At 36.5% G+C, this 15,000-nt stretch overlaps 1 protein-coding gene across 10 annotated transcripts in view; it reads left to right on the top strand.

Moving 5' to 3' along the window:
• LOC144971531 (voltage-gated potassium channel subunit beta-2-like) overlaps positions 1–15,000 on the top strand; it is an 82,440-nt gene that overhangs the window by 25,178 nt on the left and 42,262 nt on the right. For all 10 annotated transcript variants that reach the window (XM_078912536.1, XM_078912539.1, XM_078912534.1 and 7 more), the window contains one exon: positions 14,489–14,671. In XM_078912536.1, the coding sequence (XP_078768662.1) occupies positions 14,652–14,671 (20 nt within the window). In that variant the 5' untranslated portion in view covers positions 14,489–14,651. The remainder of the gene's footprint in view (positions 1–14,488; positions 14,672–15,000) is intronic.

Genomic DNA, 15,000 nt, shown 5'->3' with positions numbered 1-15,000 from the left:
GATCCGAAGCGAGTGTCATACCACTAGACCACATAGCCGCATAATAATAAATAGGGGCTCAGAAAACAAATCTCGACTTCGCTCGGGATTTGATCCAGGTTTCTTTGCGTGTTAAGTGTATGAAATGAGATATCGATCGGAATTCCCAAATTTGATTGAGATGAACGATTAATACTTTTTTATAAGCAAATTACCTTTTAAGGGAAAACGATTTTGTTATTTGTCATGTTTATTTGAAGTGATTTATCCTGAATAGGTTGAAATCATTGCTTTCATCGTTAACTGTTTTCATCTCTATTACTTAAGGCACAGCAAAATGGTTCTGATAAATGTCATTAAATACAGAACAAACAATAAAAATGCAAATAAAAATTCAACCTCACCCCCCCCCCACCCACCAAAAAAAACAAAAACAAAAACAAAAAACAAACAAACAAACAAACAAACACGTGTGCTTTGAACATTGGAATGGACTTTCCATCCTTTCAAAATATGCTGTGATGTTCGTTCGTTGATGTCAAGCGGAACCAGTTTCATGTTTTGCAGCATCGTTGATTATTACAGTAAATGCAACCGCATACTTTATTTCCTTTATAATTTCATGATTAGATGACGATAATGATAACAATTAAGTGTTTTTTTATATAACGCATCACATCACGCCATCGAAATCTCAAAGCGTTTCACACTAATGACACGCTCTCAGTATCTACAAAATGACATGAAATAATATTCATAGAATATCTACATTAACCCCCTCCTTACCAACTAAAGGAAAATCGTCAAATTCGTTACGATACAACAAACATTTTTCTTATTCAAATTTCTTTTGTACATCATAAAATTTAAAGAAAATGAACAGTGTGTTATAGAGCATGTTTTGCTACAGAAATTATGTATGACAAGAATTTTACTGCTATTATGTCAGAGTGATAAAACATATTTTTTAGTTAGTTGAGTGTGGGATTTTGGGGGAAATCCTGAAAATGGCTGGTAAGGAGAGGGTTAAAGGGGACACATCATAATATTTATATTTATAGTTATATATATATATATATATATATATATATATATATTATATAAATATATATATATATATTATAAAACAGTCATGCATACCGATAACAGCCGCATATAACTCATTTACGATATTCAAGCATCTAAGTCAGTGAGACTCGTCTTATCGTGCTTTGAATGGCCATATTTTAATAGCTCCTGATGACTACTTTTTCAAGCATATAGAGTCTAGATATTCTTTAAATCAATTAATTTTCCCGCAGTCCCAGGTTTTAGAGTGTTTCCCAATCGTAAACTCACAGCCTGGCATCTGCCAAAAATCATGTCTAAATACAAGGTCTCGATCGCCAAAAGTCAGTAAAGTGTGAGTTACATTCACAAGCACAAGAAATCATCTATTGTTTCCCCGAGCGCTTCTTACAACAACTCACTTTTCACTTTCTTTTGGTGACCGTCGCCTTGACTAGTGACATCATTTTTAAGAAAGTATTAGCCTATCAGATTATGACTGTTAAAAATATCCATATCTTAGAGCAAGTATAGATAGAACTCGGGTCTTTGTTATTGTTTTTTGTCATCCGCGTTTATGAGTAAATCTCACTAAACTGTATTAACCAGACTATCAACGTTCCTGGTTACACATGGTTTTGTGTGTTGGTCCGTTATACTTCCGGATGGCAATGTTGTGAGCTTCTTAGCCAAGCGCATACTATCTATTGATCAAGTGGGAGAACAGTGGGTATTTTATTTTGACACATACCATCGATATTCGTGGAGTTTGCTATGTTTACCAATCACTGACATTGTTTACATTATAATAATAAATATTGCACATATATATTGCGCAACTTATCCCCCTGGTTGGAGGCTCTGGGCGCATGAGGACGACTGTCCGAGAGGCAGGGGTATCTAGGCATCTATAGATAGTATGCAGATGACGTCACTCAGGCCTTTTTTTATTGTTTTTGCCATCCGCGTTTGTGAGTTGTTCTCACTAAACTGTATTAACCAGACTATAAAAGTTCATGGTTACACAGAGTTTGTGTGTTGGTCCGTTATACTTCCGGATGGCAATGTTGTGAACTCCTTGGCCAAGCGCATTCTTTCTATACCTACCGACACACACACACTCACACACACACACACACACACACTCGCACACACTCTCACACACACACACACACACACTCATACGCATATAGATAGTTCCAAGATGACGTCACTCAGGTCTTTGTTATTGTTTTTTTTTGCCATCCGCGTTTATGAGTAATGCTCACTGAACTGTATTAACCCGACTATAAACGTTCATGTATACACACAGCTTTGTGTGTTGGTCCGTTATACTTCCGGACGGCAATGTTATGAGCTTCTTAGCCAAGCGCATACTATCTATCTATCTATCTATCTATCTATCTATCTATCTATCTATCTATCTATCTATATAATGGTATAGATTTATAGTGCGCCAAACATCCCTTCATCAGGATATATATATATATATATATATATATATATATATATATATATATATATATATATATAGATAGATAGATAGATAGATAGATAGATAGATAGATAGATAGTATGCGCTTAGCTAAGAAGCTCATAACATTGCCATCTTGGGTAATATATATATATATATATATATATATATATATATATATATATATATATATATATATATATTATAAAACAGTAACGCATACCGATAACAGCCGCACATATAACTCATTTACGATAGTCAAACACCTAAGCCAGTTTCCTTTCAAAACACCCCGCCGTAACAATCGATAATTTATAAATTATTTGTGTTAATTCTTTCAACATTAGTGGAAACACTGTAACAGCTGCTTGTATATAAAGCTCGAGCTACTTTTACTGCGTCGTAAATGCAGATATAAAATTTGCTAAGCTGTTCAAACTCTTGTATAGTGTATACGGCTTCCTAAAACCATTTTTGATCTAGTTTTTGAGTTGAATATTATATTGTGTGATCCGTACTTTGTGTTTGGAGCATTTCGTTGCTGACTGATTCAACTGCTGTCAATGAACGCGGCAACAATAAAAACTTGAATGATTTCTTTATGAACATGAACAAATTTCAAAATGATGTCTTGTTTTGTTTTAGAATATATATACGATTTGTTATTGGTTTCAGACTTCTGGGGCAACTTGAAAATCCACGATTTGGCAACATACATCATATTATGAACAAACTATAGATAGAATGCGCTTGGCCAAGGAGTTCACAACATTGCCATCCGGAAGTATTACGGACCAACACACAAACTCTGTGTAACCATGAACTTTTATAGTCTGGTTAATACAGTTTAGTGAGAACAACTCACACACGCGGATGGCAAAAACAATAACAAAGGCCTGAGTGACGTCATCTGCATACTATCTATACAGTTAGCTTATAGATATTCGAAGATGACGTCACTCAAGCCTTTGTTGTTATATTTTGCCATCCGCGTTTGTGAGTTATTCTCACTGAACTGTATTAACCAGACTATAAAAGTTCATGGATACACACAGTTTTGTGTGTTGGTCCGTTATAATTCCGGATGGCAATGTTATGAACTTCTTAGCCAAGCGCATACTATCTATAGACCGTATGGGCTTGGCTAAGCTAAGAATCTCACAACATTGCCATCCGGGAGTATAACGGACCAACACACAAAACTATGTGTAACCATAAACTTTAATAGTCTGGTTATTACAGTTTAATGAGAATTACTCATAAACTCGGATGGCAAAAAACAATAACAAAGGCCTGAGTGACGTCAACATCATTCTATCCGTATCGCTCCATCCCTATAGAAGATAACCTTTATGGCTTAGATAATAGCAACTGGCTTTGATGAATTCATTAACAGTGACAAAAACATTTTAAATTTGAATATATATTTTCTATAACTAGAAAAATAGACAACTGTCGGGATGAGTGTTATTGATGCTATGCGTTTAGTCAAAAAAAAAAATAGTAAAAAAAACAACCTCATAACATTCGCCAGCCGGACATAACGTACGAACACACAAAACATTGTTTATAGATAGAACGAAGTTGACGTCACTCATGTCTTTGCCATCCACGTTTATGAGTAATTATCACTTGACTGTATTCTCCAGACTATAGATAGTATGCACTAGGGTAATAAGTTCACAGCATTGCCACCCGGAAGTATAACTGACTAACACACACAACTATGTGTAACCTTAAACTTTTTTAGTCTGGTTATTACAGTTTAATGAGAATTACTCATAAACTCGGATGGCAAAAACAATAACAAAGGCTTGAGTGACGTCAACATCATTCTATCCAAATAGCTCCATCCCTATAGATAGTTCGAAGATGACGTCACTCAGGTCTTTGTTATTGTTTTTTGCCATCCGCGTTAATGAGTAATGCTCACTGAACTGTATTAACCCGACTATAAACGTTCATGGATACACACAGTTTTGTGTGTTGGTCCGATATAATTCCGGATGGCAATGTTATGAGCTTCTTAGCCAAGGCATACTATCTATAGAAGATAACCTTTATGGCTTAGATAATAGCTAGCGCCTTTGATGAATTCATTAATAGTGACAAAAACATTTTAAATTTGCATATATTTTCTATAACTAGAAAAGCTGTCGGGATGAGAGTGTTATTGATGCTATGCGTTTAGTAAAAAAACTCATAACATTCGCCAGCCGGATATAACGTACCAACACACAAAACGATGTGTAACCTTAATTGTTTATAGATGGTTTGATTGATATAATTCAGAAAGAACTTATCACTAACAGGCTGTATAAACATAATATCAGAGAGCTTAGTGACGTCAACTTTTTACCCTCTATAGATAGAGGTATGCCAAGCGCATACTATCTATAGATAGAATGCGTTTGGCCAAGGAGTTCACAACATTGCCATCCGGAAGTATAACGGACCTACACACAAACTCTGTGTAACCATGAACGTTTATAGTCTGGTTAATACAGTTTAGTGAGAACAACTCACAAACGCGGATGGCAAAAACAATAACAAAGGCCTGAGTGACGTCATCTGCATGCTATCTATAGATAGAGGTATGCCAAGCGCATACTATCTATAGATAGAATGCGCTTGGCCAAGAAGTTCACAACATTGCCATCCGGAAGTATAACGGACCTACACACAAACTCTGTGTAACCATGAACTTTTATAGTCTGGTTAATACAGTTTAGTGAGAACAACTCACAAACGCGGATGGCAAAAAACAATAACAAAGGCCTGAGTGACGTCATCTGCATGCTATCTATAGATAGAGGTATGCCAAGCGCATACTATCTATAGATAGAATGCGTTTGGCCAAGGATTCACAACATTGCCATCCGGAAGTATAACGGACCAACACACAAACTCTGTGTAACCATGAACTTTTATAGTCTGGTTAATACAGTTTAGTGAGAACAACTCACAAACGCGGATGGCAAAAACAATAACAAAGGCCTGAGTGACGTCATCTGCATACTTTCTATAGACGTAGCCATCGTTAACAAGAACACTCTAGGGATGGCAGTTTGACGTCATTTTTTAGGGTTGTGTTGCGTCTAGTGAGTTGTCGTTAGTAGAGCTTAAGGAAACAAGTTATTTCATTGGTTGAACTGTTGAATACAACTCACGATTTGTTTTCTTTTGTGGCAAAAGATTGGCATTTTGACGTCATTTTTTTTTTGTCGGTGTCAGGTTATAACTTTACGATGGCTACGCTACAGATGGTATGCGCTTGGCTAAGAAGCTCATAACATTGCCATCCGGAAGTATAACGGACCAACACACAAAACATTGTGCAATCATGAACTTTTATAGTCGGTACCGTTTAGTGAGAATCACTCACAAACGCGGATGGCAAAGGCTGAGTGACGTCATCTTCGTTCTATCTAAAGATAGAGCCTTTGTTATTGTATTTTGCCATCCGTGTTTATGAGTGGTTTCACTAAATTGTATTAATCAGACTATAAACGTTAAAGGTCACACATAGTTTTGCGTTTTGGTACGTTATACCAGGCTGGCGGATGTGAGCGTTTTACATAAATCGATAGCATCATTATGTTCGTTATCTTTATGGTGAACTTTTACAGCTCAGATTCTTTATGGCCGGTGGACTAGACTATAATGAGGTCAGAGTTTTAAAACCTACTTCACATTTTTATGGAGCTATTTCCTTGAACCGATTATGAAGGGAGGTCCTTCACCTGAGGGCAATGCCAGAATCTCACCAGCATCCGTCAGGTGTGTTTGTCAGGTCATCCCGTTTATGACAATATCATGGAAGGTTTTTCTTTAATTATAAAAGATTTTGTTTATCAAATAGATTCTTTTATTATTTTTTTTTTAAGCATTGCAATAAAATACCTTGAATTAATCTATAGAAGTAACGAAATTCACGTCACCCAGTTCCACATCAGGAACAAGTTCAAACTTTCAAACGCAAGGTGGGTGTTCAGGAATACTTTTATAACACCTACCTAACCCCCATATTATTATTATTATTTCAAATCACAATGTAATCTTTTTACTCCGACTGGTTCTCGAATTTAACAATTCGACCCCAAGAATTATCCATGTGGTCAGGAATTCATTAAGCGTCAAAATAAATGTTTACCTTTAATGTAGTAGTCCTTCAGAGCCGGAGTTTATCCTGGTTTCTATAGCGTGAAACAGACAAAAGCAATTGATTGTTATCCTTTGGATTGGACGCTAGTCTATCGCAAAGTACTTTCCGCCAAATCTGACAGATCCAGCTACCCATTCACTGCTGGGTGGACGGGGGGGGGGGGGGGGGGGGGGGTCAGAAAATAATCTCGACGGCACCCGGAATCGATCTTGGTCTCTTTGCGTGTGAAGCGAGTGCTCTACCAACTAAGCTATCGGGACGACCCATATTACCTTTATTGTGACTACTTGTAAATCGTTTTATAAATATGGTGAAAGATGTTTTCTTCTGCATTGCATCTACTTCCTAATGTGTTTGCGACTGTGGAGCGCTTAATACTTAATAGTCTGAGCTGTTGTAATATAGAGTGAGGAAATGGGCTTAATAAAAGAATAGTATTTTCATTTATTCGTTCCTGTTGAGAAATTTGTTTTTATGGCTTATTCCATCCAAGAAAAGATAAAGTGAAGCATTGCGAATTGATCAAGGCTGAGATGACTTGCTCAATGAAGACCAGATACCGCGAAGTTCAGGTGTGTATCTAACCCGTAATCTCCAAAGCGAGGACCATAATATGCTTTAATGTCAAAATACCCCCCCCCCCCCCCAACAACAGTAGACCAAACATTAAAATAATGAAACAAAACAAAACAAAAACAAAATAAAAACTACAAAAATTATAACAAAACGAAACAAAACCAAACAAAACAAAACAAAAAAGAAATAAACAAACCAAAAATGAAAAATAAACAAACCGAAAAAACAAAAACAAAACAAGAACAACAACAAAACAACAACTTCACTGATGATTGTCGTCTATGGCACAGCCTATACATACATGAAAGATTTATGAAACAAAAAGCCGACGTTAGGCTGACACATGCGGCGAGCTGCAATTTTTTATTGTACATAACGGACTACGTACTTCGGGGTTTATTCATCGTTTGAAAAGGTCAACGAACAAATTATAAGAAGCTCAATTAGTGATAATAATAATAATAATAATAATAATAATAATAATAATAATAATAATAATAATAATAATAATAATAATAATGACGTGATTATTAATAGCGACGTTGAGTGTTTCACACCATGCATAATGAGTGTAAAACCTGGTTTCTGTTAAATGTCAAGGAAATGCATGCATGCCATGTGTCAAATTATGATTGTGCGGTGGGGATTTTTGTATTTCTAATGACACATAATATTGTGATCGGCATAACTCAGATAACACGGTGAAGGCTTAATTTAGGATTGTATCCTTTAAGGTTAACCAACACCGGAGACTGACTCCGACGACCCGGCACTGTCGTCCTCTGCCGTCTTCCGGATAAAGACGCCGGCACGATCAAAATACAATACTAAGAATAAAGAGAATTGCCGCGAGACCTACCCATACCAAGCTCAAAAGACAAATTGGCCCAGGACGTTGGGTGCTTGGAATGGGTTAGTTCTAACGGCTCTTCTTTTTATTCTCCGTATTTTGTCCGTACCCGACGTCTTTATCCGGAAGATAATCAGTTAACCAGTTAACGTAGTTAACTCTCTCCTTACCATTCATTTTTTCGAATTTTCCCAAAAATTCACACCCACCCGACACAAAAAGAGACTTTTCCTAATCAAGCTAAAAAGTAACAACTGTATTCTATACAGAATGTTGTTCAACAAAATGATGTCTACAAAACAGTGTTTAGCATTTATAGCTGTAATCAAAGCATTTCTTTACATTTTGTGATGTACAAGAGAAATTAGAATGAGAAAACTGTTGGTTGAATCGTATCGAATGTGACGATCTTCCTATGCGCGGCAAGGAAATGAATTCAGACACGTATTTAGAGATTCGGCCAGAAATTCTTTCCTCCAAATCCCAATCGATGTAAATAACCTATATTTTGGCAATTATTCTCAAACCTGATTTGTTTTCTTTGGTGGTGTGGTCATGTGTTTGGACGTAATTTTTTTGTTGTCAGTGCGTAGTCATCGTTAACTTATAGCCTGACACTGGGACCCGGTAGGACTTAAACTTTTGACGTCAATTTTTTCAGTTTGTGCAGCGCCAAGTGAATTGTCGTTAGTAGTGCTCAAGAAAACAAGTGATCTCATTGGTTGACCTATTGATTACAACTCACGATTTGTATTCTTTTATGTCCAAAGACTTGTATTTTGACGTCATTTTTGTTCAATGTCAGGCCATAAGTGAACGATGGCTACGCTAAAACCCACTAAGACCCATATTTAGTCGTTATTTTTAAGTTTGTCGACCGCCTAGTGAGTTGACTTTAGTAGTTGTCAAGGAAACAATTGATCCCATTAGTTGAATTGTTAAATACAACTCACGATTTGTTTTCTTTTGTGGCCAAAGACTTGTCATTTATCGTCATTTGTTGGTCAGTGTAAGGCCGTAGCCATCGATAACTTATAGCCTGACACTTGAACCGTAGCCATCGTTAACATAGCCTGACATAAGAACCCTCTATGACTGGCAGTTTGACGTCATTTTTTAGGTTTGTGTAGCGTCCAGTGAGTTGTCGTTAATAAGAGCTCAAGGAAACAAGTTATTTCATTGTTTGAACTATTGAATACAGCTCACGATTTGATATCTTTTGTGACAAAAACAAAAAAACAAAAAAAAAAAAAAACAAAAAAACTGGCATTTTGACGTCATTATTTGGTTTTTGAAAGTGAGTTATAATTAGTAGTGCTCATGGAAACAAGTGGTCCCAGTGAATACAACTCACGATTTGTTTTCTTTTGTGGCCAAAGACTGGCATTTTGACGTCATTTTTGGTCAGTGTCAGGCTATAAGTTAACGATAGCTACAACAGGCTATGGGTTTACGAAGGCAATGAGCAGATTCACTCACCAGCGTCACGACCAGTACACAAGAACCGAGTACTTACTTACAATAGTTTGAATACGTTGTGGGAAATCGATGGAATTGAAACCAAGTTGGTGTTTAAGAATTAGAGATAAGGAGAATTCTGGACTGATAAAGAATCGTGTAATTGCCTAAGACTATCCATCTGGAATAATGGACTATGTGGTAGGCTCTAGACTTTATCTTGTGTGGGGAAGTGCTTAATAATTCAACAAGGAGATTAGCTGAGTATTGTGCGATATGGGGGAATAGTGGGATGGAATTAGAAAGAGGGAGAGATTGAGAGAGAGAGAGAGAGAGAGAGAGAGAGAGAGAGAGAGAGAGAAAGAAAGAAAGAGAGAGAGAGAGAGAGAGATTCCTGTTGTCTATGTATGATTTTGAGCGATACAACAGATAGATAGATAGATAGATAGATAGGTATCTAGATGGATATATAAATAAATAGATATAACCATGGAGATATTATAGACATATAAATACAATACATGGTAGAATACCGAAGAAAAAAAGAAACACATGGACGATGGGAAAGGGGGGGGGGGGACTCGACAGAAATGGACTATTACATAACCTGACAATGCTATCGTGTCGCTATCCATGTTTTCCTTTATTACAAAATATCGATCAGTCCAAACGCCGACTTGAGTTATGTGAAGGAACGAGTGATTGACTAGACAGCTGGATGGATAAATAGGCAGAGAGGTGAGTGAGTGACATCATAGATAAACAGACAACTCTAGCGTAATTTAGAAAAACCCATATTTTAAAATTTGGCCAGAAAACTCGTCCTTCAAATATCGATCGATTTAAATGACCCTTATATTGGCCAAAAAAAAAAAACCAAAAAACAAAACAACTCTCAAACCCGGGGCTTCGCGATCATGACTGTTTTTCTAATTAATTTCGGTATCCATTCACAGAGTGATAAGATAGCAGTGTCTGGATCTGTAAGATCTGGCGGTAAGTACTTTGCGGTAAACTTGCATCCTATCCGATGAGTTATACGCAATTGTAACTGCGTTCACTGCAATTGTATATCGCATGATAATATTCCGCGAAATGGGTCTAAAAACTTACAGCTCCGAAGTGATGGGATGGGAGGGTACCTCATGGGATTGAATCACGCTCTTTTGCGTATGGACCATGTAGGTACACTGTGAACAGAGCAACTACCCGACTCGTGAGAAACATAATAAAGCGATGGAGGTGATTGCACACGAATTATCTCATTTGATACTGGATACTCGTATGCTAATGAGTTTCGCCCCCAAAAAACACGAGAAACGTGATTTTATAGAGAAATAGTCCCATCTTGATATCCTTGGTTTAACATTGGGGCTATTTTCATCCATGACATATTTATGTTGTTTTCTTTATTTTGAACTACGTATTCTGACATTCAAAATTGGTGCCGCTGGCTCAGGGTTAGGGCATCGTGTATTGTAACAAAGTCAAGCAATGTTGAGCGTAATCATTTACCTCCATACAAAGCTAAGTCGATCTGCCAATAAAACGAACTCATCAAAGGAAAGAAAGAAGTAGGCTATGATTTTTTGAATGAGGGAAATTTATAGAGGTAAAGATTTAGAAATAAAAATAAGAAATTAATAAGCTACGAGAAAAAGCCTAATATATATATATTTAAATAAAAACGAGGAAAAATTATCCTTAGAAGCCAAAACACCTACTGTCATGGGGGTAACACTAGCCTAATTCTGTGTCTTTCCCCTGGGTATTGATCGAGCTGAAACGATCGATGATTCCAACTTGGAAGGGTGGTCGACTGTTTGATGGATTGATGGATGGATGTATAGATGGATGGGTAGATGGATTGAAGGATGGATGGATGGATGGGTAGATGGATTGAGGGATGGATGTATAATGGATGGATGGATGGATGGATTCATGGATGGATTCATGGATGGGTAGTTGAATAGATGGATGAATGGATGGATGGGTGGATGAATGGATGGATGGGTGGGTAGATTTATAGATGGATGGATGGATGTATGGGTAGATAGATTGATGGATTGATGGATAGATGGATGGATGTATGAATGGATGAGTAGATGGATGGGTGGATGAATGGGTAGATGTATAGATGGATGGATGGATGAATGGGTAGATGGGTTGATGGTTGAGTTGAGGGATAGATAGATGGGTAGATGGATAGATGGATGAATGGAAGGATGGATGGGTAGATGTATAGATGGATGGATGGATGGGTGGGTAGATGGACTGATGGATAGATGGATAGGTAGATGGATTGATGGATAATGGATGTATGTATGTATGGCTGAGAAGATGGATTTATGGATGAATGGGTAGATGGACAGATGGATGGGTAGATGAATCGATGTATTCGTAAATGGGTAGATGAATGGATGGATGGGTATATGTATATATAGATGAACGGATGGGTAGGTGGGTAGATATATTGGAAGATGAATAGATGGATTGGTTGATGGGGAGATGAATAGATGGATTGGTTGATGGGTAGATAGATGGATGGGCCAGACGAATATGGGTTTAGCTGATAAGATGAGGATTGTAGGGCTGTAGTGTCAGGTCGCTGCTCTGGGGAAATTACATTCTACAGAACACGTGATCGATGCTCAATAATCTGCCAAAACAGAATTGTATTTTTCATTTTGGATAGAGAATTTCCACCTCAAATATCTAACCTGACCTTTTCAAATAGTCTTATACCTACATTCTTTCTGACAAGTTGAATTACGTTTAACTTGGTAAATATATGTAAAAACTGTTTATTTATTTATTTATCTATCTATCTATCTATCTACCTATCTATCTATCTATCTATCCATCTATCTATTTATCTATATATCTATCTATCTATCTATCTATCTATCTATCTATCTATCTATCTAACTATCTATCTATCTATCTATCTATCTATCTATCTATCATCATCATCATTCATTTCCCTCATCTTCTTCTTCTTCTTCTTCTTGTCTCTCTCACTTCGGCTTCTGATTCATACTTCCTACATCTCTGTTTCCATCCTCTTTCCAGACTATTTCTTTCTATCTACATTTTGGGTTTGTTTTGTCATTAATGATAAATGACAACCCCATAATTGTCCTTGGAAATCGCGTAAATGTTCAGTAATTGTTCTGTCTTCTTGACCAGGCGATTGTTACCTAGGATCTATCGTAGGTGATAGCTCGAATACATATCGGAACAAATTGGCCGACGCAAATTCAATAATCTCTGTTTTTGTTTTTAAAATATTTCATAAATATTTGTTTTCAGTTGATTCTGTTGGTAATGATAATGATCAATAGAAACTAATAGCAGTGAGAATGAAGCCGTCGTTTAAATTAACATGTGTCAGTGCATGACATAATCAGTCGGAGGTGAAAATTTTGGATTCGCATTTTGTTTTTTTCATTTTCTGAAAGAATATGCTCCCCAGAGCATTTTAATCTTTATTTGAAGCAAATCGCGTGATTTTTCATGAAGTTATGGTCAGATGTATGGGAAAGGTATCCATCAACTTTTCTCAAATTTCGTACTTTTTCAACTTGACTAGCTGTAAAAAATATTTTGACGTGAAATTAAACTTTGATATTTCCCGAAGATGTACAAAAAAGGGTTGATTTAATCATTTATGACAAGAACTCATTTTTGATAAAAATTGACCTTCTAACTAAACTAGACATGAAATAACTCAGTTCAAACCTTTTCACCATCCGACTGATTATGTTATTCACTGGAACATATTAGAAAAATTACCTTCTTTAAAACTAATTGCTTTTTTACCTACAGAATAGCAATCTAACCTTACTTTTACGTTTGAGATCTATCTATCCACATTGGTTAGATTTAAGGGTTGATTTAATGAGCTAAAATAAATGAATCAAATTTTGAGTCCTTAATGATTACTTTAGGAACTAAATTTACTGTCAAAGAGTTCTTTAGGTCTTTATTCTAAAACTGTCGAATTGATGAAATCATGACCAGAATATAAATAAGTCTTGTTATAAACCATTAAACTACTGAATTAGATATATGGTTTTCAACAAAGGATCAACAAAGTAAAATATCTACCCGTATCCTATTGACATAGCACTGAATACAAACACCATAGCGTGGTGGTGGCTTCCCTTTTTATACATTCAAGGGATGAGCGTGGTCAGAGATTGGATTCATGGAAACTATCGCAAAAACTGTGGCACTCGCGCTGTGGTTTTTGCCCGAGGCACCGTATATAGACACGATCCCATTCCATCCCGGTTTTAATAGGATTTTTTAGGCACAGCATGGTATTGTGAAAGTGCTTGTAGAAATACAGAGGTCGCCTAAAAGTTGACTTGGACATTTGTTACATTTGCTAGGGAATTAGATGAAGCATTGTTCGACGCATTGATCACAATCTATCCGTAGAGATGGCTCATATTATCAATGTTTAGATATACTTATTTATTTACCTAACAGGCGTTTGTTTCTCCTGTAGTAAAGGATTCACTTCTATTTATATGCTGATTAAATGCATTCGCCTCAAAACGGTATTAAGTCGGGTTGGTTAAGATGTTGAAAATTGAATTTCTAGCCAGAAATATCAGACTTGTGTTGAGCTTATTCCATTTGTCGAGGAGAATGGATACCATATTTTAGAGTGCTAATTACAAGAATTTAGATTTTTGACCAGTTTAACATTTAATTCGGCTTATAAGTATATGATTCGTTCCGACATAATACCATTTTGAGACACAAATATTATAAAGGTTCTCAGCATATTCATTGTCGACCAATAACTTAAATGTAAGACATACGGGAATCTAATTATACACCAGTAGGGCGATAAGTCTAGTGATGTGACGAGCTTTGCTACTCAAGAAATCCAGAATCCAATGTATCTTTTCATTTCAATTCTCAGGTTGAAGAAGTCATCAGCTGAATGAGCTTTGACCCGCATACCACCGAAGGTTCAGGGAAGGACGGAAGTCAAGAATTGAAGGCCGACTGGCCAAGTCGGAGTCGGAGTCGGAGCGACCACAACGACGGCGACCTCAAAAGAATTATCACATGACCCTAAGGTCATGGCAAGACCTACATACAGGTAAAGAGAAATATTAGTTATATATATTGGCTACAATTTAATCAAAGAATATATGAAAAGTGTCATGTTTGCCTTTTAAAAAAAATAAGACAACCTCAAAGATGTAAATTATGGGAACATATTTTCAAGTAAGATAACGCTTTTCCATATTAGCAGAGGGTTGGCCCTTCAGACTCCTAATTATGTCTACGTAGAATAAGAGCCACACCATTTAGATAAATATGAGAAAGTTGGTTGCGTGAAAATGATCTTGTAATCAGGAGACGGAACTTGTAATACAATGGGCTTGATATCAACTGGTATTCTAAGAGGTTTTATGTTTTTTATGT

This window comes from Berghia stephanieae, chromosome 4, assembly GCF_034508935.2.
Source record: "Berghia stephanieae isolate SIO BIC M18660-M18661 chromosome 4, UCSD_Bste_1.3, whole genome shotgun sequence".
Classification (NCBI taxonomy): Eukaryota; Metazoa; Mollusca; class Gastropoda; order Nudibranchia; family Aeolidiidae; genus Berghia; species Berghia stephanieae.
Note: the sequence above shows the minus strand (reverse complement) of the source record. Positions and strands in the feature narration are given on the sequence as shown.